At 53.5% G+C, this 26,243-nt stretch overlaps 1 protein-coding gene across 4 annotated transcripts in view; it reads left to right on the top strand.

Annotated features, from left to right (window-relative positions):
• The first annotated feature begins 9,833 nt into the window (after positions 1 to 9,833).
• The window catches only part of ADGRA2 (adhesion G protein-coupled receptor A2), a 35,492-nt gene continuing 19,082 nt past the window's right edge, over positions 9,834 to 26,243 (top strand). For 2 of the 4 annotated variants that reach the window (XM_049094728.1, XM_049094727.1), the window contains exons 1-2: positions 9,855 to 10,111; positions 23,186 to 23,257. In XM_049094728.1, coding sequence (XP_048950685.1) covers positions 9,870 to 10,111; positions 23,186 to 23,257 — 314 coding nt within the window. In that variant the 5' untranslated portion in view covers positions 9,855 to 9,869. Of the gene's footprint in view, positions 10,112 to 15,570; positions 16,242 to 23,185; positions 23,258 to 26,243 lie in introns of those variants that run through there. The other 2 variants (XM_025428665.3, XM_025428755.3) reach the window with 2 other exon arrangements.

Genomic DNA, 26,243 nt, shown 5'->3' with positions numbered 1-26,243 from the left:
TACAAGTCTAATGGGCCAGGCTGCAGATCAGCCTCAGCTGTGTGTTAACAAGGCTCTCGGAGACAGGAGGGGTTTTCCACACACCCCTAGTGGGCCAGAGTGCCCTCGGGGGACAGACCGTGGTGTTGGGAGAGGGCAACGGAGACCCAAAGACTCCGGCTTGAAGATCTATGGAGAGCCACGCCCCTGAAGGATGCCCCCCTGGTGGGGAGTTGGAGGGGGCACGCTTCCCAAATCTGCACCTACAAATCCCACCCTCAGACACGGAAGCTCAGACCAGTATAAGACTCCTGCAGTGATTGCACTGAATGACAAAGAGCATAGAACTAAAAGCAAACCAGGTGAAAGCTGCCTCTGGACAGCTGGTTCAGGGGGAGAATGTTGTTTTTCATTTCAGGCACTTCCATGCTATTTCATTCCTTTTTCAAAGATTTTATTTATTTATTCATGAGAGACACGGGGAGAGAGGCAGAGACACAGGCAGAGGGAGAAGCAGGCTCTCTGTGGGGAGCCCGACTTGGGGCTCCATCCCAGGACCCGGGGATCACGACCTGAGCCGAAGGCAGACACTCAACCGCTGAGCCAGCCAGGCGACCCCATGCTGTTTCATTTCTAACCATATGTGTGTCCTACATTGATAAAAACAATTTTTATAAATAGTGGTGAGGGTTGGAAGCCAGCTTAGCTCTAGACAAAATTTGAGGTCTGCCTCAACCTGGGCTCCCTGCCACATGCCCAGCAAAGGGAGATCCCTGTCTTCAGTCTTGCCAGCGCCCAGCTGGCCCAGTCCCCCTGGATGAGTGGACCCCAAACACTCCAGGCTTGTCTGGACCTCTCCTCCTTCCCAGAATAACATGAAAAGCCACTAAGTAGCTTTTTGCTCCTCTTCTGTTTTCTTCAGTACTGTGTCAAGTCTCCTCTGGGGTGAGAGGGGCACAGATGTGTGAGCCTCAGCCCTGGGAAACCAGAGGTTCACACCTACCCACACTTGCCCATCACGTGCAAGGTAGCAGGTGGAGTACGAGGGGTGTTGGGAGAGCCAGGCCCCCACCCAACTGCTCCACTGAGTGATCCTGTCATAGCACAGAAAGAGTGAGGTCAGCTGAGCCCTCTCTGCCCCAACACACATGTGCATAGACACCCACACACATACACACACACAAGCACACCCGCATGTCACTTAACCTGAGTTCCAATGTCCTCATCTGTGAGAGAGGATAGCAGCTGCATATGGGGCAGTGGTTAGGATGAAATGAAATACAGTTGATCCTTGAAGAACATGGGGGGTTAGAACATGGGACCAACCCCTCTGCACAGTTGAAAATCTGAGTACAACTTTGGATCCCCCAAACACTTAACCACTACTAGCCTACTGTTGACCAGAAACCTCACTGAAACATGAACAGTCAATGAACACAGTTATATGTATTATATACTATATTCTTTTTTTATTAAAGATTTTTATTTATTTACTCATGAAAGACACAGAGAGAGAAGCAGAGAAACAGGCAGAGGAAGAAGCAGGCTCCCTGCAGAGAGCCCGATGCAGGACTCCATCCCAGGACCCCAGGATCATGCCCTGAGCCAAAGACAAATGCTCAACCACTGAGCCACCCAGGCGTCCCTATATACTATATTCTTATAATAAAAGTAAGTTAGAAGAAAGAAAAAGTTATTAAGAAAGTTGTAAGAAGGGAAACCTGGGGGCTCAATCAGTTGGGCATCTGCCTTCGGCTCAGGTCATGACCCTGGAGTCCCAGGATCAAGCCCCCAAATCAGGCTCCCTGCTCAGTGGAGAGTCTGCTTCTCCTTCTCCCTCTGCACCCCCCACCCCAGCTCATGTTCTTTCTCTCTCTCTCTTGCTTACTCTCTCTCTCTAATAAATGAAATCTTTTAAAAAAGAAAGTCCTAAGAAAGAGAAACTAGATTTACTGTAAAATACCCCACAGAGAACTGGGTCTGTGGAGTTCCAACCATGTTCTAGGGTCAGCTGTCTGCACACAGCAGCACCCTCAGTACCTTAGCACCTCGATAAATGTCACTCTTGTTCTCCTCCTCTCCACTTCTCTCTCTACACCCTGGAAGCCACACGTCTACACACAGTCATAAAAGTGTTGGCCTTCTGCCACCCGCTCTCCCCTTCACAGTCACCTCCACCCATCCCACCCCACCCCCCTACACACTTGCTCACACTCTTCTGGCCAGTGTTTCTTGTCCTCCTTCTGGGATAGTCCGACCCCAGCAGGGCTCAGGGAGAGGGCAACACCCTGTGCCTGGCCTCCTCCTCTCGTCTGCCTCTAGGGAGGAAAGGCAATGGATGGAGCTGTTCCTCAGGGAGGCCTAGAAGAAACAGGTCACAGGCCCCTAAGGAGCCATGAAACCAGATGGAAACCAGGCCCTGATGGGCTTGGCTACCTTGGCCCACCAGAACAGGCCCTCCTTCTGGACCTGATAAGGCTGTGACTTGAGAGGCTTCCTGAGTCCTGATCCATTGGTGAGACTTGGGCAAGAGAGATACACTCTGTATCCTGGGCTCTGAGGAGACTACGAGCCTGCAGAGGCGCCTCAGGGCCCACCAGGGAGAGGAATAGGGTGGTAGGAGGAGACCCGAGACCCCTTACCCCTCCACCACCAGCCCTGCTTCACTCCCTCTAACAATACAGGTCTGTCCTCTGTCTAAGGCTCCAAGCTTTTCCCTGGTCTCCCTCTCTGCCTGGCTGATGCCTGTTTATCCTTCTAGGTTAGCTTAGCCACTGCTTCCTCGGAGAGGACCTTTCCTGGTCCCCCGAGGAAACTATGGGCTCTCTGTCCCCCTTTATTCTAATGGCCCCTTCCTTTCACACATATCACCCACCTCACAATTTGTAATCATAGAGTCATTTGTGCCCTTCTTTGTTCAACCACAACCTCTCTTACTAGACTATCAGCTCCCTGAGGGCAGCAATCATGGCTCTTTTTTTTTTTTCAAACCATTTTATACCCAGCACTGAAGCTCACAGTGATGGGCCAAACTCTTTATTTTCTCCCCAGGTTTTATCCTTCCTGGGTCTTCTCCAGCTTAGTAAATGGCAACTCCATTCTTCTCACAGCTGAAGCCAAATACCTAGAGGGCCAATCTTTTTCTTTCTTTAATTGAAATATAGTTGACACGCAATGCTATATTAGTTTCAAGTGTATAACACAGTGGACAGTTTTATAAGTTATGCTGTACTAGGGGGTCATTTAAAAAATATTTTATTTATTTATTCATGAGAGATACAGAGAGAGAGAGGCAGAGACACAGGTAGAGGGATAAGCAGGCTCCCTGCAGGGAGCCCGATGCAGGACTCGATCCCAGGACCCTGGGATCACGACCTGAGCCAAAGGCAGACGCTCAACCACTGAGCCATCCAGGTGTCCCTACTAAGAGTCATTTTTGACAAGTTTTTCTCACAGCTCACTTTCAGTATGTCAGGGAATCCTGGACTCACATTCCACCCACACCCAGGACCCAACCACTTTCTGCCTCCTTCCCCACCCCCTTTGTCCAAGGTGCCATGGCATCTCCCCTGGACGGGTGTCCTAACTGGCCTCCTGTGCCAGACTTGTCATCCTTCATGTGCCAGATAGACAGGAGGTTTAAAAGTCTAATTCAGGTGAGATAATGCCTCTTTCTCAAACCATCTGGTCTTTTCTTCCTATTTTGAATCAAACTAAATGCCTTTACCTGGGTCTTCAGTACCCTAGGTGATGGGCACATGAGGTCAAAGGGCACAGTGACCACACCTCTCACTCTGCCCCAACCACATGAGTCCCCAACTTCCTTGATTGAGAACCAAGAGTGCTCTCCCACCTTGCTGCCACTGCTCTTTCCTCTGCATGGAATGTTCTGTCCCCCCAGAGCCATGTGACCTGCTCCCTTCTGAACTCTGCTGGAAGATCACCCTTGTCATAGAGGTCTTCCTCATTACACTTTATTTCCTTAAGCAGCTTCATTTTGCTTCATTGATCTTATTATCCCCACCTATTAGAAGAGGCATATTTGTTTATTTATGTTCTCTCTCTCTCTCTCTCTCTCTCTCTCTCCCACTGCTGTAACAGTAGTGTCATGAAACCATGGACTTTCTTTTGGTTTATCGCTGTACCTTCATAACCAGAAACAGTATCTGGCACATGGTAGATGCTCCATAAATGTTGCTTAAATGAATGACTGAGACTTCTGTAGCACTTTGTTGAAAAAATTAAATAAATGTCTCTTCTATTTGTTGGGCACTAAAACAGGCCAGAAATGTGAAAGATCAAGATAAGAATTCCCTCCTCTGGGACCTTACATGCTAAAGGAAGAGTCAAATACGTAAACACTGAGCCATAAGAGAGGACACAATTAAGTAGGTACTGTGGGGAAAAAAAAATGATATTCAACTGACTAAATTTGCTGATCTAGTTGGCTTTATTCACTGATTCATGAACCAGGCAACATCCCATCTAGTGAGCAGAACAGAGCTGCTTGAAGCTGAACAAAACTGAAGGCTTTTCCAGGCAGAGGGGGTGGGAAAAGGAAGTTCCTAGCAAAGAGTGGATTGGTTCCGGCAAGGTCTCCTTTCTTTGGGAAAAGGCTGGGGTCTATCAGGCATTACCTCACTGGTGCTGACAAGGTAATTCCAGATTGGCTGGTTAAAGGTCAGATTTCTGGGAGGGCTGAAACTAAAATTAGGCTAGGTATTAAGTCTTGGTTTGCTGATGTGGGGCTTAGCACAAGTGACTCCATTTTTGATCTGTTGTTCCTTTTTCAACAGTGCCAATAAGAAAAACAGCAGCAAGCCTCCAGTGAGGAGGTTAGCTAACATTTACGGAGCACTTGCGTGTGCCAGGCTGGAGTGTTCTCTGACACCGATTAATTCTCCACTGAGTGTCCTATAATTTAATTCCACTCAGAGGTAGAGCAAACCCCACAAGTTAAGGGCTCAGTCCTCCCAGTTCAGATGCCAGTTGCGAGTCTTGGGGCCACCGATACTTCTGACTCACTGGCTGTAAATCAGAGCCTCCCATGATCTCTTCTTTAGTTTCAATAACTTGCTAGTATGGTTTACAGGACTCAGGAAAGCACTGTACTTACGTTAGAGGGTTTATTTGTAAGGATTCAACTCTGGAACAGCCAAATGGAAGAGATGCATAGGACCAGGTATGGGGAGAGGAGAAGGAGCTTCCATGCCCTGTTCAGGTATGTGGGCCTCCCAGCACCTTGTCATGTTCAACCTGAAAGCACTCTAAATCTCACCATTGGACGTTTCAGAGACCTCAATCTCTAGCATCCCTGTCCATTTCCCAGAAGCCAGTGGGGCTGAAAGTTCTAATCCTCTCATCACTAGGTCTTTCTGGTGACCAGCCCCATTTCCAGGCTACCTAAGAGTCTCACCCTCAACATTAGCATAAAGTCAGGTGCAATCAAAGACGCCCCTTATGATTATTAACAAAAAAAAAAAAAAAAACTCCTAGGGACACCTGAGTGGCTCAGTGGTTGAGTATCTGCCTTTGGCTCAGGGCATGATCCGGGGTCCTGGAATCAAGCCCCGCATCAGGCTCCCCGCAGGGAACCTGCTTCTCCCTCTGCCTATGTCTCTGCCTCTCTGTGTCCTTCATGAATAAATAAATAAAATCTTGAAAAAAAAAAAAAAGACAGTCCTATCACTCAGGAAACACCAAGGGTTTGAGGACCTCTGGGTCAGGAACCAGGACAAAGGCCAAATGTATTCTTGTGCTATACTACACAGGCATCATTTATATACAATTGACATCAGTACAATTCTCTGAAGTAAGTGCAGATGAGAAAACTGAGACTTTGGTATATTAAGTGATTTGCCCAAAGTCATGTGATCCATAAACTAGAGAGCCAGGATTTGAATGCAGCTGCAGAGTCCATGCCCTTGGCCACAATACTCAGTTCAGGAGGCAGCCCAGCATCTGGGGGAGTGTGAGTAGATTTCACTTTAAGGGTGACTCCAATTTTAATAGACACAGAGATCATGACCACTTCCTGCGAGATTGCCTAAATTATACACAGGTGCCTAACACAGGATCATATCTGATCACCAAAAGGAAGGCCTCCCAGGCCCAAAGATTTACCTGGGTAGCTTCTCACAGTCCTTATTGTCTCTTCTGCTTGAGTGGAGCATTTCTCTCCATGAATACCCAGTGTGAATGTTCCAGCAGGACAGGCAGCCTCAGCACCGTCCCCAGAGGAAGGTAGGAGACAGAGAGCCCGGAGGACTTCCCAGCACAGTCATCCTGGGATGGAGGTGGGAGAAGGAGAATTGGGGGGGAGGTGTCACAGGTTCTGTGCCTCCACAGTGTCTAAGCTCATGGAGCCCTGGAGAAATGTCCTATTTGCATTATTGACCTAATTATGGACCATTATCTCCTGTACTATTGTCTAGGGTCTGTGTTAGGATCCTGCCTCTGAAAGGCAAGAAGACCCAGAGGGTGTTAGAAAACCTAAGTTTAAAGGTGAACACCCAGGATGGGGCCCCCAGACAGCTGGGGGAGCTAGCTAGCTAGCCAGCTCTTGCTGGTTCAGAGTCCACACATGTTACAATCTTTAGTCACCCTTTCCTTTCTTCTAGCTGAGTATCAAGGCTCTTTTGGAAAGTTTCTGCCTTCCTTGATTCTGTTAGAATCAGGATGGGGGTCCTGCCCAGCTATGCTTTGTGAGTGGACATCTCTAGAGCTTTAGCTCAGAAGGGCCCAGGGAATCAAAATGAGAAAACCTCTAGAAGTAAAATTTGGGGGGAACTGTTGAGAGATCTCCTCTCAGCAAATTACAGAGCCTGGTGGTTAAAAATTTGGACCCTGGAGCCCAGAGTGCCTGAGTTCAAATCCTGGTCCTACTACTTATTAGCCTGAACCCGTGGACTACTAAGGCGCCTCTTCACACCTCAGTTTCCTGTCTGATAAAACAGCCATCCTTATCCTGCTGGGAGGACTCAATGAGCTAATTCTTGTGAAATGTAGTCAACAAATGCCTGGCATACAATAAGCACTCAGGAGATAGCTCCCGTGTGCAGGTCCTCCTGCCGTAGCCTCTGCTCTGCTCCAGTCTCGGAGGGAGGGGACACTGACCATTACCCCAGCTTCCAATGGGAAGACTGGTCTGCCATGAGGTTAAAGGCTCCAATTCATCCTTCACAAGGAGGACTGGATCAGCCTGGAAGCTGGGGGCAGAGAAAGGTTTGCTAGCAGCTAAAACCTAGCAAAGACAAGCTTACTTTGGGGGGGGGGAGCCCCAGACCCTTAAGGGAATAATTATGGGTTAGTAGTCAGGTGGTTTGCACTTCTGCCCTGAATTGGATTAAAACTTCTCTCTTGCTTCAGCAGGATCAGTTCAGCCTCCTCTCTGTGATCTTGATACCTTATCCTTAGTCCATTAAACAGCTTATCACACCAAGAGTGTGTATGTAATTGGCAAAACTCCCTAGCCAGATTTCTTGAGATTGGGACTAAGTTTGAGTTCCTCTTCTGTCTCAAACAAACTTCGAAACAAAAAGATCTTCTTGTAGGCCACTCATCCATCCCACCCTGTGCTTCTGATGACAGTTAAACTGGGAAGCTTCTGTGGGAAAAGCTTTGAGTGGCTCAGAGGAAAGAGCACTTGAAAAGTAATCAGAGGGTAAATTCCCACCCCTGGCTCTTGACTGCTCATGACTCAGTTTCCTCATCCACAATGGCAAAGTGGGAAGGTAGCTCCTGTCCCATTCACCTCTCTGGGTGGGTATAAAAGACAAACGTGATGACAAACAGGAAAAGAGAGAGTTTTATAAATGTCTCCATGCAGCACCTCATTCCCACCTGTGGGGAAGCTTTGCCTCATTAAATGTCATTTGACCTCTGTACAGCCTCACAGAATACGAGTCCCAGTGCAATTCCTTTCCAGACTTTTGAGCGTCTTCATGTAGCAAAAATAATTGACCAAAAAGCTGTGTGTGTGATCTAGGCCAGAGGCCTCTCCTCCTCTGAAAAGTTCACCTTGCCTGAGAATAGGAGAGTTGAATGGCAGACCCTGCCTGTGGCCCTGGCTCCATCTCGACCCTTCCAAAGGAATGCAGTCTCAGCCTGCCTGCCGCCTGTGGAGGGCTCCTGCTGGGGAGTCCATTCCCCTTCTCTCTTACTCCATTTGCAATCACTATTTATTTATCTTTGGAAGTTGAAGGAACCAGAGCCTACAGCTGGGAAAGACTGGAGGAGCCAGAGAGGGAAAGTGAAGAAGCCCGTGTCTGGGCCCAGTGTCTGTCTCTGGCAGGGCAGGGAGAGAAGGTGCTTCTCAGCAAAGGGGGGTGGGAGACTCCAGCCAAAGGCTAGGGTGCTGGAAAAGATGCCGCACACACCAGTAGGGCCTAGACCACAGAAAGGAGGTGGCAGTTAGAGACCTTCTTTGGTGATACAGTGATAGATGAGACACAGGAGTTCTGCTCTGGGATCCCCCAACCCAGGTGGCCTGCCCCTCAGCAGCAAAGGGTCTATTAGGCCCCATTCCCAGCTTGCATCACAGTCCCTCTAGGACCCTCAGGATCCATCCCCAGACAATATTCGAAGCCACCAGCCCTCTGCCTATGGAAACTGAGTGCCACCTCTCGTTCACTCAAATGCCATAACTGACATTCATAATCTAGAAGCCCCCCCTTATGACCCCAGAGATTAGATGCTCCAGGATGTTAGAGGCTGTGTCCAAGTCAAATAGAGCTGTCTAGAATGAAACTCTACTAACCTACAGGGCAGTGCTCTTTCCACACCCTGGCAGCACTGATCCCTGCTTTTCCTCTTCCCATTTTCCTCATTCCCACTGCCTTCCAAACACACACACACACACACACACACACACACACACACACACGGATATGGAAAATGTAGAAAGCCAGATCTAGCCTGTTACCTTGGCCTTTGACCCCTCCGTGGCCTAGTGACAGGCCCCCCCTCCCCCGCTGGGTGAGGTCACTGGCAGCACTGGCAACAGAGGGGCGGCTGAGCCTTCCTAAGTCTTCGGGTTGGATCCTGCAGTGGCCGAGCAGGGCTGCGGGAGGGGGAGCGGGCCGGGGCGGCGAACAAAGTTCAGTCTCAGCCCCACACAGGGAGCACCAAACACCTCTGGCCAAACCCGCAGGTCAATGAAAGACCCAGAACATGGGGTTGGGCTGGACCAGCAAGAGCGAGGAAGGGTTTTGCGGAAAGCGATGGTGGTGGGCTTCGAGGCCCAGGCGGGTGGTGGAGCGGAAGAGTCCGGGCCCGGGGAAGGCGCGCGGGAGGGCGAAGGAGTCGGGGTTCGGGTTCGGGGCAGGCTCCGGGGCGCTCTGCTCCGAGGAGGGCCCGGCCTGGCTGCGCATCGGGAGGCGCTAGGGCCTCGCGGACGGGCGAGCCGGCGAGGGGAGGGCGCCCTCCGGGAGGGCGGGCGGGGGCAGGCGGCGGCGGGAGCGGCGCCGCGCCGAGCTGCCTCCATCCATGGCACGGAGCGGCGGCGGCGGCAGCAGGAGCCCGGCGCGATCCGCTAGGTCCCAGCCCGGCGCGGAGCGAGCAGGCGACGCGGAGGGGCCCGGCCCCCGGCGGCCCGGGAGCACCGCGCGGAGCCTCGGGCCGCGCCGCCGGGGGCCGCCAGCGCCGCGCTGACAGCCGCGCCCGCGTCCTCCCCGCCGGGGCGCTCGCCGGACATGCCCCCGGGGCGCGGCGGCGGGGACCCCGGGGCTCGCCTCCGCCCAGGGCCCCCCGCCCCGCCCTCGGACGCCCCGGGGCCCCGCTGAGCACGCCTCCCGCCCGCCCGCCCGGGTCCCTCCGGCCGCCGCGCAGACGGGCCCCGGCGCCGCGGGTCCCCGCGGGGCGATGGGCTGATGGGCGCCGCGGGACGCAGGATGCGGGGGGCGCCCGCGCGCCTGCTGCTGCCGCTGCTGCCGTGGCTGCTGTTCCTGGCGCCCGAGACCCGGGGCGCGCCCGGCTGCCCCGTCCCCATTCGCAGCTGCAAATGCTCGGGGGAGCGGCCCAAGGGGCTGAGCGGCGGCGCCCCCAACCCCGCGCGCAGGAGGGTGGTGTGCGGCGGCGGGGACCTCCCGGAGCCCCCCGAGCCCGGCCTTCTGCCGAACGGAACCGTCACCCTGTGAGTACCGCCCTCGGCCGGCGCGGCCCGAGCCCCGACGAGGGGACGGAGGGAGACCAGACGGGAGGGGCGGGAGAAGGGGGACGGGGCCGCTGCGGCCACCGCAGAGACTCGAGGGCGGGCCCGAGTCCAGGCGCCGGTAGGGAGGCTTGGAGAGGTGCGGGAGGGACGAGGGGTCCCGGGGTGCCGGGGAGGAAGGGGCCTGGGGGCGGCCGCACCGCACAGAGGCACCGCGGGCGCCCACTCACCTGCACAGGTGGAGGGAATGCGCGCTGGCGGGGCGCCCACGCCCCTGGACTCTGCAGCCTGGGCTGGGGTAAAGACTTCGGGGAGCCGAGGGGGTTGGGCCGGGGGAAGGCTCAGGCAAGACCGACGCCCGCCGACGCGTCCGTGGGCGGCCTGGAGGGGTCCCCCAGGTTCACCCCGCGGGCTTGGCTCCTCCAGTGGGGGGCGCCCCACCCGCACCCCCCCCCCACCTCCGTCGCCTGCCAGCCCCGGTTCCAGCCGGTCTCCACGGGCCGGCGGGGCACTGGGGTCTTGGGAAATCTGCCCTTGGGATTGCGGCGCCCCCGGCCTGAGCGAGACCCCGGCGTCCCGGTCCCTCTCGGGCCTCTGTCCCTCCGCGCACTTCTGTGAAGTGAGCTGTGCGCCCGGGGTCCTGCACCCCGCCCTCTTCTTTGCCTTCCCTGGGGGTGACACTAGCTTTGGCTGTTAATCGATTGACTTCTCCGCTCCAAGACTGCGAAGAAAGAACCTGGCATCCCCTGTCCTTCCTCAGGCTGGCCCCCGCCCCCAGCCTTCCCTCGGCCACGCGACGCCAAGCCCCCACGGTGGAGGCCAGTTAGGGACCTCCGCCCGCCGCGCCTCCTGCTCCGGCCACGTGCTCGCAGCCCCACGCGCCGTGGGGTGCAGGGTCCGAGCCGGCGGCAGCCCCTGCCCTGCCGCCCAGGACCCAACCTGCAAGCGCTTCCCCTTTCCTGTCTTCCTGCCCCCGGTGGCAACCGTTTCCCCACCGCCCCTTGCCCAGAGCTGGGGCTGGCTCCCAGTCTATCCTGATTGTGTCCAGAACAATACAGTAATGCCTCTGGTTGGGTGAGTTCAGAGGCTGCCGGCTTCCTGACAGGACACGACTGGTCAGCCTCTGACGTTGGCCGCCTGGCCTGCATTTTCCCCAGCTGGTGTGTGTGTGTGTGTGTGTGTGTGTGTGTGTGTGTATGTGTGCGCACGCGCGCGCGTGCATTAGGAGGTGGAGGCAATGTGTCTGCTCTCTCCCACGTCTCCCCAGCGGTTCTGGGATATGGCCATGGCCTGGGAAGGCAGCTGGGGCTGCTCATTCCTGGTCTCTTTGATTGTCCACTGGTGTTGAAGGGTCTAGACAGGCCCGGGCATTCCCCAGCCCACTCAGATCTGGAGGAGAAATATGCTTGCTGTGTGGAATGGTTGGGCCGGTGTCTGTGCGAGCCCCCCCCCTGGGCAATGATAACTCAGTTCAAGAAAGGGGTGTGTGTGTGTGTGTGTGTGTTACTCCATCTTGTGGCTATACTCACACACAGATGTGGGACACTGTCTCTCTGTATGCCTGCTTGTTGGGATTAGGGAATCCTAACGAACTGAAGGCAGAAAAGAGGGGGAAACATTAAAAGGTGGTTTTGCAGTACATCTTAGAATGATTTGGTAACTAATGCTTTCCAGCCATAGCTAATTCCCATCGACGCCACTCCAAGGAGTGAGCGCAGCCAGCTCTTGGTGAGAATATATTGTGACAGGGTGGCAGCAAACATGACTGCTAGCTTACCTTCCCATCCCAAGCCACTCCCAGAGGAAGGGCCCCTTCATTGTCCCAGGCCACTGACCTAGCTGGCTTAAGATACCTTCCAAAGGAACATCTCTGGGCCTGGCTGGACATCACCACAGTGACCACAGGGCAGGCCCTAGAAGCCCCCAAGAGCCCGCTGGCCCGTGAGCCTGGACTGTGGCTGAATCCCAGCCACAGACATATTTCTTAGGCTCTCCCTCGGGGCTCCACCTAAACCTGATCCTGATTGCTGGGCAGGGGTTCTCTTCCCACCCCCCTACCCCCAGCTCCTCCAGCCCAGCCATCCTTACCCAGCATGCCTCTTGAGGGAAGAAGGAAGAGAAGTGCGGGAAGGGGCTTCATCCTAGTAGCAAAACAGGAGGCTCAGAGCTTGAAAACCTTCTCCACACCCTCTCAAACTCTTCCTCCTTACTCTTTTTGTTTCCACATAGATTTCCCCTTCCATCTTTTTGCCTGTCACTTGGTGCAAGCAACAGGACTCTCTTGGATAGATTTTTGCACCATGGCCTTATCTCCCTCCTCCTCCCCTATTTACCTCCACAATGGGCCACCAGGTCCCAATCCCCTTCACACCTGTACCCTACTCGCTTGGGTCCTCAGGGGACCCAGGATTCCACCTATAGGAAGCCTGATAGCTGCCAGTGCTGGGACTATTCAGGCAAAGAAAAGGTGGGGATCCCTGGGTGGCGCAGCGGTTTGGCGCCTGCCTTTGGCCCAGGGCGCGATCCTGGAGACCCGGGATCGAATCCCACGTCGGGCTCCCGGTGCATGGAGCCTGCTTCTCCCTCTGCCTGTGTCTCTGCCTCTCTCTCTCTCACTGTGTGCCTATCATAAATAAATTAAAAAAAAAAATTAAAAAAAAAAAAAAAAAAGAAAAGGTGCCCTTCTGCAAGAAGCCTCCTATCTCTGGTCAGAGAAAGCTTCCAGGCAGTTCCAAGGCAATTCTGTGAATAGTCCTGAGTCCCGTTGACCTCACTGAAAACCCTTCCACCTCCACCCTACTATCTTAACTCCTGCCTTCTGTTTTTGTAGACTCTGTTCTCCCTCTCCCACCCTTTGCTTTCCCCTCTTCTAATGAATTTTCATTTGCAGTTTTCCAGGAAAGCAGAACTCTTGGCTTCCTTCCTGATCCATTTGTCCCACCCCTCAGCACAGTCCTGACACCAGTGCTCCTGTCCAGAGCAGGAGCCTTTATGGCTCTCCCGTGGTGGGGAAAGGTCTCATGGGGGGTGGCTAACTTCAGGGAGAGCCTGGCTATGAGAGGGGGATGAGGACCCATGTGAACCCCCCACCCATCCCTGGGCAGCAGCTAGTGGACCTGCCTTCTCTTTCTCAGCTCTGAGAGTGAGGGGGAGGAGGGTAGTAAGGAATTCTAGGAAAGGACAGATAACTTCAGAAGGAAATCTCCTACAAGGACCTTCAGGGACATCTGAGCAGCCCCTCAGAGGATTCCAGCCAGCGTCATAAATTCCTGGACTGGCTGCACTGAAAAGGCCCTTACAGAGCAGCAAAGGCAGCCTCTGCATCTCAGTCTTACAGCTGAGCAAACTGAGGCCAGAATGGGAGGGCCTGGTGTCCTGACAGTCACAGCTCCCTGACGCCTGGGTGACTGCTTGGATTCTCTCACATTCCTCTCAGGGAAGGAATTCGCCATTCACCTGGCTGGACTTGGGACCCAATGGACACAAAAGCTGCCTTTAAAAACCCAGTTCCTTCCCAGCAGAACCAAGGCCCTTTTGACCTGGGAACATTCCAAGGCTGGGTGGGGAGGGGGCAGGCAAGGATCAGGTGACCCTGGATTCTCCCAGAATCCCTTGTCCACTTTGCCTCCCCTTTCTGGGGCAGGGTGTTGCCCACCACATCAGCGACCCACAAAGGGGAGACGGAGCATTTGCCATTCAGATGCGCCTAAGGACGGGCAGATCCTTTTGCTGGGGGCTTGGTGGTCTTTAGAGAAAGAGGGAAGGAAAGGGGAAGGGGAGGCCCCTTCGCAGCCCTGGTGCTCACTCCAGCCTCAGCAAAGTCATTCTTGAACACAGATCTCCCTCTGAAGCTCCAGCCCTGAACCGGTCCCTCCCCTCAATGCCCCTCACCCCAGCTGCCAGGATCCAGTTAGGGGAGTTCGGGGCAAAGTATGCCAGCTGCCTCACACATAGCCCGAGGGGAGTGGAAAGATGCTGGCTGCAGGGGCGGGTCCTTGCCAGCTTCCCCACCCCCTCTCTTCCACCCTCTTTCCCCCATATGGTTCTCATAAGGTCTGGGCTCAGAGACAGCAGCCAGAGGAAGTGGCTGTGTACAGAGAGCTTTTGTGAGGGAGAGGAGGGGGAGGGGGGAGAGAGCCGAGAGAAAGAAGGAAAGAAAAGAAGCAAGAGGCTGGGGACAGAAGGTGGGAGAAAGCCTGGAGACGCCTGCACACTACCTTCCCATCCGGGTGCAGGGTGGGTCTTAGATGCAGGCACGCCCTGAGCGCTCTTGACCCCACCTGTCTGAAAGGAGGGGCCCAGAAGAAATCCATGTTCCCCTCTGACTTCCCAACTACCTGCAGGAGAGGCTAGAGGCAGCCAGCCCCTTCCCAGAGCCCTGGGGGACTCTTGCCCTGAGGTCTCCCTCAGGTGCAGGATGTCAGGGTCTGAAGTCCCATCTCAGGGCAAGCACTGGGCAGAGAACAGAGTCCTCTGGGGTTTACTGGTTGAGTCCTCACTGCGCCAAAGAGACTGGAGTGGCCACCACACTGAACTCCAAAGACAACCCCTATAATTCAACATCCAGTGGTTCCAGGACCCAGAATGGGTAATTTGGCCTGAATTTTTCAGAACATGTGCATGAACCCAGCCACGCCTGATCCCCACGGAGGTCCCTTCCCACTGACTATTGTGGATCAATCACCCTTTCTTGATGGGGAGCTGGCAGTGGGCAATCCCTAGCCCTGGGGGTGAGTCTGAGAATTTCCCCCAAGGCACACGCAAACCAGTGTAATTTGAACCTGACCATAAATTGACCCTTAAATTGGGGGGTCATGTTTTTAAAGGGAGAGAGTTTCCAAGTTGAGGCCGCATGAGAATCATTGGGATAAGAACCCTTTCCTAAAGAGAAAAAGTTCCAGTCAGTCCTTGTCCTTCCTTCAGGGAGCTCTCCTCACCAAAGCCCAGAGATGGGAGGTGAGTTCCCCAGCACCACACAGCCCAGGGCAGACTCCTCACTCCCTGGTGACCCTGAAATAGAGGCCAACCCCCCCTCCACTCCTCCTCCCTGGGACCCTATGAAGAGTAGAGGAGGGGAGAGGAGGGAAGTGGCCCTGGGCTGAGGAACTAGAAGGAAAGTCCGGTAACTGCTAGGAAGGGGCTGCTCGGAGGGGCTGTTTATTTTCATTCCCCCAGCCCAGCGCTCTGTTCTATTTAGAGCTCAGACACTGACAGGACAAAGCTGCCTCCTCCCCTTCCTCCCTCCTCTGTCGGGCCCCCATCCTTCCCAAACTCCAGAACATTCCTTTGCTTTTAGGACTGGGTAATGGGGGTGGGGGGGAGCAGAGAAACTGTGGAGTGTAGCTAACTCGGGCAACCTCCCAGGACCCAGCTTCCCCAGCCCTGGGAGTGGGGAGAGCAAAGGGGTGTGCAAGATGGATGGGGCCAGGTGAGGGGCAGGGGAGCCAATCTGTCACAGAGGAGCAGGGAATGGGGCGGAGAGAGGCCTGAGGAGGGAGTTCCAGCCTGAACTGGAGGGGCCAGACGTCTCCCAGCTGGAAAGTGAAGGGAAAATCTGAGAGCTGCCCACCCCTTCTCACCACCCCCCCGGGGGCTCTTGGCCTGCTGGGAACTGTGTGGTGAGGCCGAAACTTCAGACTTCAGGCCCCAGGAGACCTGGTATCCAAAAGGGGAAAAGCCATCAAATACCAGGAGTGGGAGTCTTCAGTCCAGATTCTTCCTTTACCGAGAAGAAACCTCCAGAGAGGGGCTGACCTGCCTGCCATCACAGCTCCCAGCCAGACCAGCCTGTACTCCAGTCCCGGTCAGCCTCTTCCCATCGTGACCAACCAGAGACCTCATCCCTGGGGACTGGGCAGGGGAGATCAGTGATCTGCTTCCTCCAGTGGACACGTGAGCCAGGGAAGGGGGTAGAGAAGCTAACAAACACTTATGGACTCAGGTGGCCTCTGTACAAAATCACTGCACAGAGTACTGGAAGTCAGATGGACTCAGAGCAAGTGGCCTCTAAAGCATCCCTCCTGGTGTTTCTCTCCCTCTATGGCACTCGCACAGCTTCAGGACTACACCACCCCAAGGGCACGGTCTCAGGAGGGCTGTACCCTGGAGCCAGGTGAGCTCAGAGGGGGAGAGATGCTGTATCCAAGCCGTCAGGACCCAGCTCTGCCCAGACACACGGGGAGGTGGGGGCAGGGAATGGAGGCAGGAGGAAACTGCAGAAAAGCAGAGTTCAGCATGAACCTTGACCACCCCAACCTTCCCTGGAGCTCTGCCCCCCCAGATACCGGGCCATCAGTTGGGCCAGTGTCTGTTCTGTGTCCAGCCCGTGCCGGTGCCAGGAGGTGAGAGCCCTGGTGTCTGACCTCAGGGCCGGACAGTCTCCTCACGGAGACTGGATGCAGGTGCACAAAGCAGGACAGGGTCAGGGCCCCAGGGCTCGCTCGGAAACCTTCTAGGGTAGAAGGACTAAGGGACTAATTTATACTTGGGGTATAGAAGACTGATAACAAGTTGATCCTTTCAGCTTTATTTGTATTTGAAAAGAAATCACTCTCTCGGGATCCCTGGGTGGCGCAGCGGTTTGGCACCTGCCTTTGGCCCAGGGCGCGATCCTGGAGACCCGGGATCGAGTCCCACGTCGGGCTCCTGGTGCATGGAGCCTGCTTCTCCCTCTGCCTGTGTCTCTGCCTCTCTCTCTCTCTCTCTCTGTGACTATCATAAATAAATAAAAATTAAAAAAAAAAAAAAAGAAATCACTGTCTCCGCCCAAAATCGTGTCTGCCCCTGGGCTGAGAGTTTAGGCCATGTTTGGAGAAGCACTTAAGGTGAATTGGGAGTGACTTCCCAGCTTCCTCGAATCCAGTGGACACACACACACAAACATTCCGCTCTGACACATGTCCCTCCGCCTTCCATGAATGGAGGATCGTAGACCTCGTAGACCTCACATCTCATCGATGTTTGTAGTACTATTGTGTTACACAGGGCTGAGCACACAATAGGCATGAGAGTAGACTTGAAGATTGAATGAGTCCCTGGGGTGAATGATTACAGCAGGCTTGATTCTGTGTGCTCAGGCTAGGGTGCCAGGGCCCCAGATCCCCAGCCAGGCCCACTGACCACCCAGCTACCACAAAGCCCCCTAGCGCCTTTTCTCAGGCTGCAGATTCCCTCGGGTTGTCCTCCCTGTTTCAGCCCCAATTTCTTGGTCCTGCCTGCACACCACCAAGATGCGGTGCCCTTGTAAAGAGGGCAGGTTGGAGAAAAGAAAACAAGAAGGCCCCATGCATAGGAGCATTCCTATGCAAGACAGACTATTTTCTTACTTTTTTTTTTTAAGATTTTATTTATGTATTCATGAGAGACACACACACAGAGAGAGAGAGAGAGAGAGAGAGAGGCAGAGACACAGGCAGAGGGAGAAGCAGGCTCCACACAGGGAGCCAGACGTGGGACTCGATCCTGGGACCCCAGGATCACGCCCTGGGCTGAAGGCGGTGCTAAACCGTTGATCCACCGGGGCTGCCCTACAGACTATTTTCTTTCCTGACCTTGACCTCAGGCCCTGCCTGGACAGGTCAGCCTCAAGGCTGAGGTCTGAGGCCATATCTAGACACAAACCCCAACAGCCTGGGGAAGGAAGGTCCTACTTGGGTCTCCTTTTAAGCAGGTGTCCGGTGCCGTGTAGACAGGCTCCCAGCCAAGGGAAGGGATGGCAGGGAGGTTCCAGAGTGTAGTCTGTCCTCTCCACCAGTTAAGTCCCCTGCAATCAGGATAAATGGACAGAAAGGCAGACTGTGGAGGGAAGGGAAGCCACAGGACGGCAGCCTTCAGCCTGAGGATTTGTGTCAAGGCAGGGCCTGTAGACCGGAGGCAGTTTCACTTTTGGAGACCCTCTTGTCATATCAAGTGCACTGGAATGCACCCACATCCTTCATGAAACATAACAATCATGGCTAATCGACGTATTATGACACTCGGTTGTTATTTAGTGAAGTGTTTGTTAATTTCAATTTTATAGCATTTCATTTCAGAGGCAGTGATTATTTTTTTAGGTTGCAGACACCGTTGTGAGCCCAGGAATGCTCAGAGGCCTTGGGCACTATGGCTGCAGGAGGCACTGGGAGTCCTGTTGCACTGGATGGTTCAGAGTGGCTGTGGGCCTGGGACCCCCTCACTGATGGTCTCCCTAAGACACCGCCAAGGTGCCAGCAACAGATGCTGGAGACAGGTCTTTCTGAGCCCAGACATGTCTGTCTGAATTCCAGGCTCAGACTCCCTGGAGAACGTACATTCCCAAGTGCCCAGACATGTGGTCCTTGTACCTGAGTGTGTTACAGTGGGGTAGGGGGGTGCTGACATGTATGACTCTTCTAGCACATGAGAGAACAATTTGGTTCAGGCATGTATTGGCCCCATGTCCCACGGAGTGGTGGCCACATGACCCCTGCAGGGTCATCTCTGATGTGGGGCTGGGATCTGGTGAGTTCCTGTGGCTGCCCAAAGGCCACAGGGCCTCTCTGTAGACGCCAGCCACTCGCTCCCTTGGCTTCCAGCCTCATTAGTGGTAACTCTGCTTGCTTCTCTTCCCTAAAATAGGACCCTAGCTTGGGAGAGAGTTCTGGAATGGACTCAGTGTGCCCCTTCTCCTTGGCCAGATTTCAGACTCTAGGATAAGAGAACAGGGGACTCCAGGGACCAGCCCCCCTTCCTGTGAAAATTTGATGATGTTGGAGTGGTAGACTGGCGGGGGGGGCGGGGGGGCTGGAGATGCAGGGTTGGGTGAGCCAGAGGTCTGTGAGGCGGGGCCAGTGTGGTTGGGAAGGAAATCCACCTGGAAGCCTCCCTGTGCTGTTGAGGGGCGAGGGGTTGGTACAGGCTGAGGAAGTAGCTGTCCCATAGGGGTGGCAGGGCAGTTAAGATGAGGCCAAGCTGGCACTGTGTCTACGAAGCTGGACGGGACCGTGGGGCCAGGGCTCCCTCCTTCCCGACTTGATTGCTGTGCCTGTTTCCATCCCATGAGACAGCCTAGTGCAGTGGGAACATTTTTCTTCCCAATCGTCTAGGCTGTGTATGTCTCTTACCAGTAGCTGCCAGCTTCCTACCTGCTCCCAACAACGCCAGAGCCGAGCACTTTCTATCCCAAATCACTGCCTTCCCTACCCCCTGGACGAGAACTGGACCACTGAACCGATAGGCACAGTTGAAGCCATTCTCTGGACAGCCTAGGTCTAAAGCAAAATTTCCTCAGCCCCATCTAGCTTGTAAAGGCCAAAAGATCCAATTCTGGGTGTTTGGGGACTTGGATCACACAGATAATCTGCCTGAAGTTTGTCCAAGAACTGTCAATGTGGCAAGAAGGGGACCCGTTGGAGGACAAAACACCGTTTGCCTGGCATCGTCCCTGCTTTTGGGAATGGCTTCTGGAGAGTGGGGAATCGGGGACATGTTTTCTGCCACAGAAAAGTATCTCATTGCAAGACTTTCTGGGCTGGTCCAGCTGGAACCGTGGGCTGTAGCTGACCCCTCACTCCTCCGCTGCCTCAGAGGGAGAGGGACCTGCCAGACAGAGGGGATAGGACACCAAGAGATGAGTTGTTCCTTGTTCTGGGCCACAGGCTCATCTCCACCTGCATCAGAGGCTGGTCCCCAATCCTTTGCTCCCACACCACACACACACACACACACACACACACCCTGGTTGCCTCCTATCTCACAAGCACCCCAGACTTCCTCCTGGGGAGGTGCAAACCACAAGGAAACTAGGTAAGGTTTAAGCCACTAGCCATATGCAGCTCCTGAACACCTGCAAGGTGGCCGGTTTGAATTGAGATGAGCTGGAACAGTTTAGAACACAGATTCCAAAGTTTAGTTTAAAAAAAAAAAAAAAAACACCTCATCAATAATTTTGCATATTGATTACATATTGAAGTGATAACTTTAATTCATTGGGTTAACTAAAATACATATTAGAATTAATTTTCCCCCCACCCCCCCCCCAGTGGGGATGGGGATGCTGATGAATTAATTTTTTAACTTAGGGCAGCCCGGGTGGCTCAGCGGTTTAGCGCTGCCTTCAGCCCAGAGCCTGATCCTGGAGACCTGGGATGGAGTCCCGCATCAGGCTCTCTGCATGGAGCCTGCTTCTCCCTTTGCCTGTGTTTCTGTCTCTCTGTCTCTCTGTCTCTGTGTCTCTCATGAATAAATAAATAAAATATTTTTTTAAATGTGGCTATTAGAACATTTGAATTACTTATGTAGCTCACGTTGTACTCTACCGACGAGCTCTGGGTTAAGAATTTGGGGTATGCAAACAGTGTCCAAGGGTTAAAGGCTGAAGAGTCTGAAGAATGTGGGGTGTACCCCAACACTCCCTCTAGACCTGTGTGGACAGGATTCTCAAATTAGGATCCCAGGTTTTAATCTCAGGGGTTGGGAATTAGAGGATTTCTTTTTAATTTTCTATTTTCACTTCAATGATCTTTAAACAAAAATCCTTTGCAGATAATTTTGAGATAATTATTTATTAGAAGGTATTTTCATAGTGTAAGATTTTCATTTGGAAAGCCAATTTTCTCACTCTAGAATCAACCCTCAGACATATTCTCAAGACATAAGATACTTTTTCCCTCCCTTTGACAGATCTCCACTCAAATAATGAGAAATAATGTTCTCTGGCTCCCCACTTTGTGGATGGAGCTGCGATAACCCTGCAGCCCTGTCCCTCTCTCCTTTCCTACCTCCTGTTCCCCTGTACCCCCAGCCTCATCAGCATCCCCATCCCCATAAACCCAGGGAGGGTCAGTCCCTCTGAAAGACCTTGGGGATTGGGGGAGGAGAAGGTTGAAATACAAGCCCTTTCTCCACCATTCTTCTAACACTTCAGGACCCCTCTCTGACATTACTAAAGGTACTTAAAGGTCCTCTCACCCTCTCTGACATTTAATGCAACCTCTGAGCCACAAACTCTGGTGGCAAATGAAGGGGATGAAGCAGAGATGAGATGAGGCAGGCTTTGATTTTTTTTAAGATTTTATTTATTTGAGAGAGAGAGAATGAGTAGGAAGAGGGGCAGAGGGAGAGGGAGAAGCAGACTCCCCACTAAGCAGGGAGCCCTATGTGGGGCTCAATCCCAGGATCCTAAGATCATGACCTGAGCTGAAGGCAGTGCTTAATTGACAGAGCCACCCAGGTGCCCCTGTGGGCTTTGATTTAAAAGTCACACCATCAGGGGCACCTCGGTGACTCCATTGGTTGGGGGTCTGCATTGGGCTCAGGTCATGATCCCAGGGTCCTGGGATCAAGCCCCACATCAGGGTCTCTGCTCAGCCACGACTCTCCTTCTCCCTCTGCCCCTCCCGCCACTCATTCTGTCTCTCTCTTAAATAAAATCTTCAAAAAATAAAAATAAGAGTCATACCATCAAGAGCCTATCACCACTGAGGGGGTCACCAAAGCCCCACCAGGGCCTGAATGAAACCATTAGAGGCCCTAAGAACTGACAAGATTATGATTTACCACCACCATGGGTAATGTGAATTAAAATTTTCCTAATCCATAAAATGAGCATAAAAGGGGCCATGTGAGTTCTAATTATTCATATAATGACAACTGTGGTGAACTTTTTGAAATGTCAGGATTGTGTATGTGTGTGTGTGTGTGTGAAGGGGGGCGGGAAGAGTGCACCATTTGGAAACCCAGCATCCCCCCCACCCTGCCTCATTCACACAATCACTCTTCAGGCCCTGCTAGGAAGTGTCAGCGTTGAAGGGACAGTTGGGTGGAGACCAGAAAGGTAGGAGGGGTCTGTCTGGAAAGCAGAGAAGGGAAGAAATCCCCTTCCAGTCTTGCTCCATCCTGGCCATTGTCTGTTCTCCATGAGCCTCTTGAAGATGGACTAGATGTCTGGAGTCCTCTCACCACCTGTCTTGATATGTTCACCTACCCACTTCCTATAAGCTTGGGGGCAGAACTCTGGACAGCTGATCCCATGCCTTGTCCCCACCGCCCACCATCCCCCACCTGAGATTTCCTTTATTGTCCATCCCAGAGGCTGCCCACTCAAGAGAAGTTTCCAGACCCGGATCTCTGGGCTTCCAGTGTCCACCAATAAGAGCAAAGACGTGAAACCCTTTGTCTTGGCCCAGAGCAGGCAAGAGTTTGGGCTGAGAGGCTCATTAAAGTGTTTTAATAAGCAATTAACTCAAAGGATGAGCCCTTTGGCTGGTCTGGAACTTCCCCCTCCCAGGGAGGGAGTCTGGCAGAGAAAGGCTAAGTGGGTGGGCAGAGTGGGTTTAGTCAGTAGCTTGGGGCCTCTTTCCTCCCCGTCTAAATACAAATAAATAAACAGAACCTCCGAGTGGGCAGAGGCAAAGGCTGCGGCCTAGGCTTCTAGCAGGCCCAGGGCCCTGTCCATTTTCTGTGGAGGCCGCAGTCAGGCTTGGGGAGACAAGGATACTCTGTCTCCCTGAAGTGGGGGTCTCCGAGGGCTGGGCCCCGAATCCCCTTCTGTGAAGTCCTCTGCTCCCAGAGCGTGGCCGAAGGAAGGGCGGCTCCTCCCACCTGCTTGCACACCTGCTGGGCCTCCGGTTCCACCTGCCAGAGCCCTGGCCCAATTCAGGCCACTCTCCCCACCACTCTCCTCAGCATATGGAGCTGAGGCCTGAGAAAGACAGGGCCCCGGAGGGCAGGAGCGCTGTGGCTCAGGCCTGTGGTTCCAAGGTGTAAAGGGTCATGGCCACTTGACACCCGTTCAGCCCACTTGCATACAGAGCCCTAAGTCAGATCCAGGCCATGGCGGTAGGGAGGGGGGCTCCCAGGGCGGGTGAAATGTCTGCTTTGGGGCTCAGTGGGCTGACCAGTCTGCCTGAGTCATTCCCTAGCTCTTCCCTATAACCCGGAGCAGAAGGTGGGGCTAACTGCCTTACACAATGTCAGGGGGCACCATTTATGGTGCAAAGCAACATGGTTGTACTGGGGAGACCACTCCCCTCTCCGTCCACACTCTCTAGCTTGTAACAGCACGTTCTCCTGCCTGCGTTCTCTCTGTTCCTCCAGGCTCTTGAGCAACAACAAGATCACTGGACTCCGAAACGGATCCTTCTTGGGACTGTCCCTGCTGGAGAAGCTGTAAGTGCCGCGGCGAAGCGGGGCAGAGGTGGGGCATGGCCGTCATGGGCCAGAAGTCAGTCCAGGCATGATGAGGACCCCTAAGTGCTGAGGGACCCCTCAACCCCAGAACCTGCCAGCTAAGCGGGGCCCAGAGTCAGACCCATGGGAACCCCGCCCAGACCTGACCCACTGAGTGGAGGGTATGGAGAGAGGGACCAGCTCCTTCACCAGTGACAGCGGCGAAGTAGGGAAACCTAGGCAAGGATGGGGCTCCAGGAAGTTCATTAACGCTCTTTAATGAGCAATTAGCTGCGAGGGCTGAACCCCTTAGCTGGCCAGATGCCACCTCCCGCTCCAGCTGGGGGCCCAGCATAAAGGGCTGAGGAGGATTTAGTGTGATTGAGGCCTCTTTCCTCCTCTCCCCCCGCCCAAAACAAATCAACAAACAAAGCCCCAACAGGCTAGTGCCCTGGGCTGAGGGTGGGGAAAGTGGATCACCTCCAAAGGGCCCCCACCCCACCCGCACTGCCCTGGTTTGGGCTGCCCTACAGGCCCAGCAGGCTGGTGTTGGGCTCAGGACTGCAAGGGCTCTGCTGACCAGAAGGGACTTTTTCCCTGGAGTTGGGGACCTGACTCAGGAGAGGGCAAGTCACTTAACCTGCCAAGCGAGGGGATTGAACCAGCCTTCAGAGGTCCTGTTCCAGAGACCACAGCCTGTACAACAGCTTTGGGTGCTGTCTTCTCCACAGGAGACCTGGGCTTCTGTCCCTCCTGGAGCATGATCCTTGCTTTCTCCCCTACCCTGTCTTCTACCTCTGCTCCCATCCTGCAGAGCATTCCCAAATTCTTCAACAGAGCCCCTACCCCTCTACTGCCATTTTGCCTGACAGGTTTGGGTCAGTGTGATGAAGGATACAGAAGAATAAGGTGGAAGCTCTGCTCTCAAAGAGCCAGAGATTATAGTCTAGTGGAACCACAACAATGTCATGTGTGTTTGAGTGCAGTAGGTTGGGGCTTCCATAAAGCCCAAAGGAGGGACTTCACTGAGCCAGTGAAGACTGGAAAATCCAAGGGTAATTGGAATGCAGTATCTCCACGACTTGGAGCGTAGGTCTTCAGCCATGACAACAGTCTTATGAGGTCATCTCTGTTACCACCCACTTCACAGGGGAAGGGAAAGCCTCTCTCACACACTCCCCAGCACTGTGAAGAAAGCTCAATGGCCTGGTTGGATTAGTGGCATGGAAGGGGCAATCCCATGTTTGAGGTGGAAAGCCAGAGCATGTTCTCTCTGATCTGGGGCATGTTGGGGTGGAAGGGGATCTCAGGATGTTGGCAGTAGTGCGTGCACACAGCTCCACGACCAGGTCCCTCAACCCTCTGCTCTGCAGCTCACAGACAGGGTGATCCAGGCGAGGAGAAGGGGCTACCACCAAGCTGCTGTTAAAAAGTCTCCTTGGGTACCACCAGATCGGGAGAGTTTTTATCTCCCACAAGCAGTTGAGCTCTGATCCCTGCACTCAGTCCAGGCTTGGTCTCAGAGGGCTGAGGGGCAGGAAACCACATGCTCCTTCTGGGGATCTTTAGGAGGATGACAAACTGCAGCTGCCTCTGGCCCTTTGCCCTGCCTCACCAGAGCCAGTCACCATCCAGAGTTGGTGTCCCTTCTCCTTACCATGAATGAGATTGCTCAGTGCCTCTGGTGGCCCCACTGACATCTTCCCATCTTTACCCTCTCACTTTATCAGTTACAGACCCATGGGGTCTCCCCGCTTCTCATCCTTTAGTCTCATGAGGGTAAACTTGCTAATGAAGAAAAGAAGATGGTCCTTTCCTTCTCACTCACGTCAACATACTGAATCTCCCCAGCACTGGGGACCCGAGTCACTGCATGGCAGGTGCTTTCAAAGCATGGGAAACAGAGAAAAATGAGAGAGTGGCCCAAAAATAATGGCTAAAAGCTGAATTGCGTGGCAGGAGTGTGGGGCAGGAGACAAATTTGAATTCAGAATCCTGAGTATGAGCACTGCTCTGTTAAGAAGCATCCAAGGCCTTCATTCTAGAGTTATTTGCTGAGCCCCCTTTGTGTGCCAGTGTTCTAGGCATTGGGAGTGAACACAGCAGACCGAGTGCCTGCCCTCATGGAACTTACCCTCTACCAAGAGGACCCATATATGATATGTATAATATATCAGGAGATAAGTCTACAAAGAAAAACAAAGCAGGGTGAGGGGGGACAGAAAGCCATGCAGCAGGAGGAGGCTGCTGTTTTATGCAGTGAGGTCAAGGAAGGCCTCCCTGACAGGATGACTGAGTCTGAGTCCTTCGGGAGGGAGGAACCCTTGGGTCCACAGTATGCCTGATGGGTCTGAGGAACAGAAGAAGCACCTGTTAATGGGAAGTGGTAGGAGATGAGGTCAGCGTGATGCTGGGGTGGGTGCCAGGTCTGGGATCTTGGTTTCCTCATCTATAAAAAAGGGGGGACATGGTGATTTGTAAGCTATATTATGGATTTTAAATTCTGTGATCCTTGGGTGTGTGTGTGTGTGTGTGTGAGAGAGAGAGAGAGAGAGAGAGAGAGAGAGATACCCGTAAGTGCCGCTTGAGAAGGAAAAAAAATCAGAGGGCCCAAGGATGCAGCCAAGCTTTCCAGAAGAGGTGAGGCCTCTGGGAGAGGGGTGTGCTGTGTTCAGAGATAGAAAGATGCTTCCCAGAGATAGAAAGGCAGGGCAGGGGCTAGAGGAGCCCAGGAGCTCTAACCTGGCTGATCACTACTGCAGCAGTCAGGGTTCTCCAGAGAAAGAGAACCAATAGGAGATGCATATGTGTGTGTTTGTGTGTGTATCTTTCTATAAATATATAAAGGAATTATTTTACATTTGTTCTTTATAAAGAAATTTCTTTTAGGGAAATGGTTTGTATGATTGTGGGGTCTGGCAAATCCAAAAATCTGTAGGGCAGGCCAGCAGACTGGGAAGTCAAGCAGCAGTTGATGCTTTAGTCT

This window comes from Canis lupus, chromosome 16 (assembly GCF_003254725.2).
Source record: "Canis lupus dingo isolate Sandy chromosome 16, ASM325472v2, whole genome shotgun sequence".
NCBI classification, from domain to species: Eukaryota; Metazoa; Chordata; class Mammalia; order Carnivora; family Canidae; genus Canis; species Canis lupus.
The sequence above is the reverse complement of the archived record's forward strand: the minus strand, read 5'-3'. Positions and strand labels throughout refer to the sequence as shown.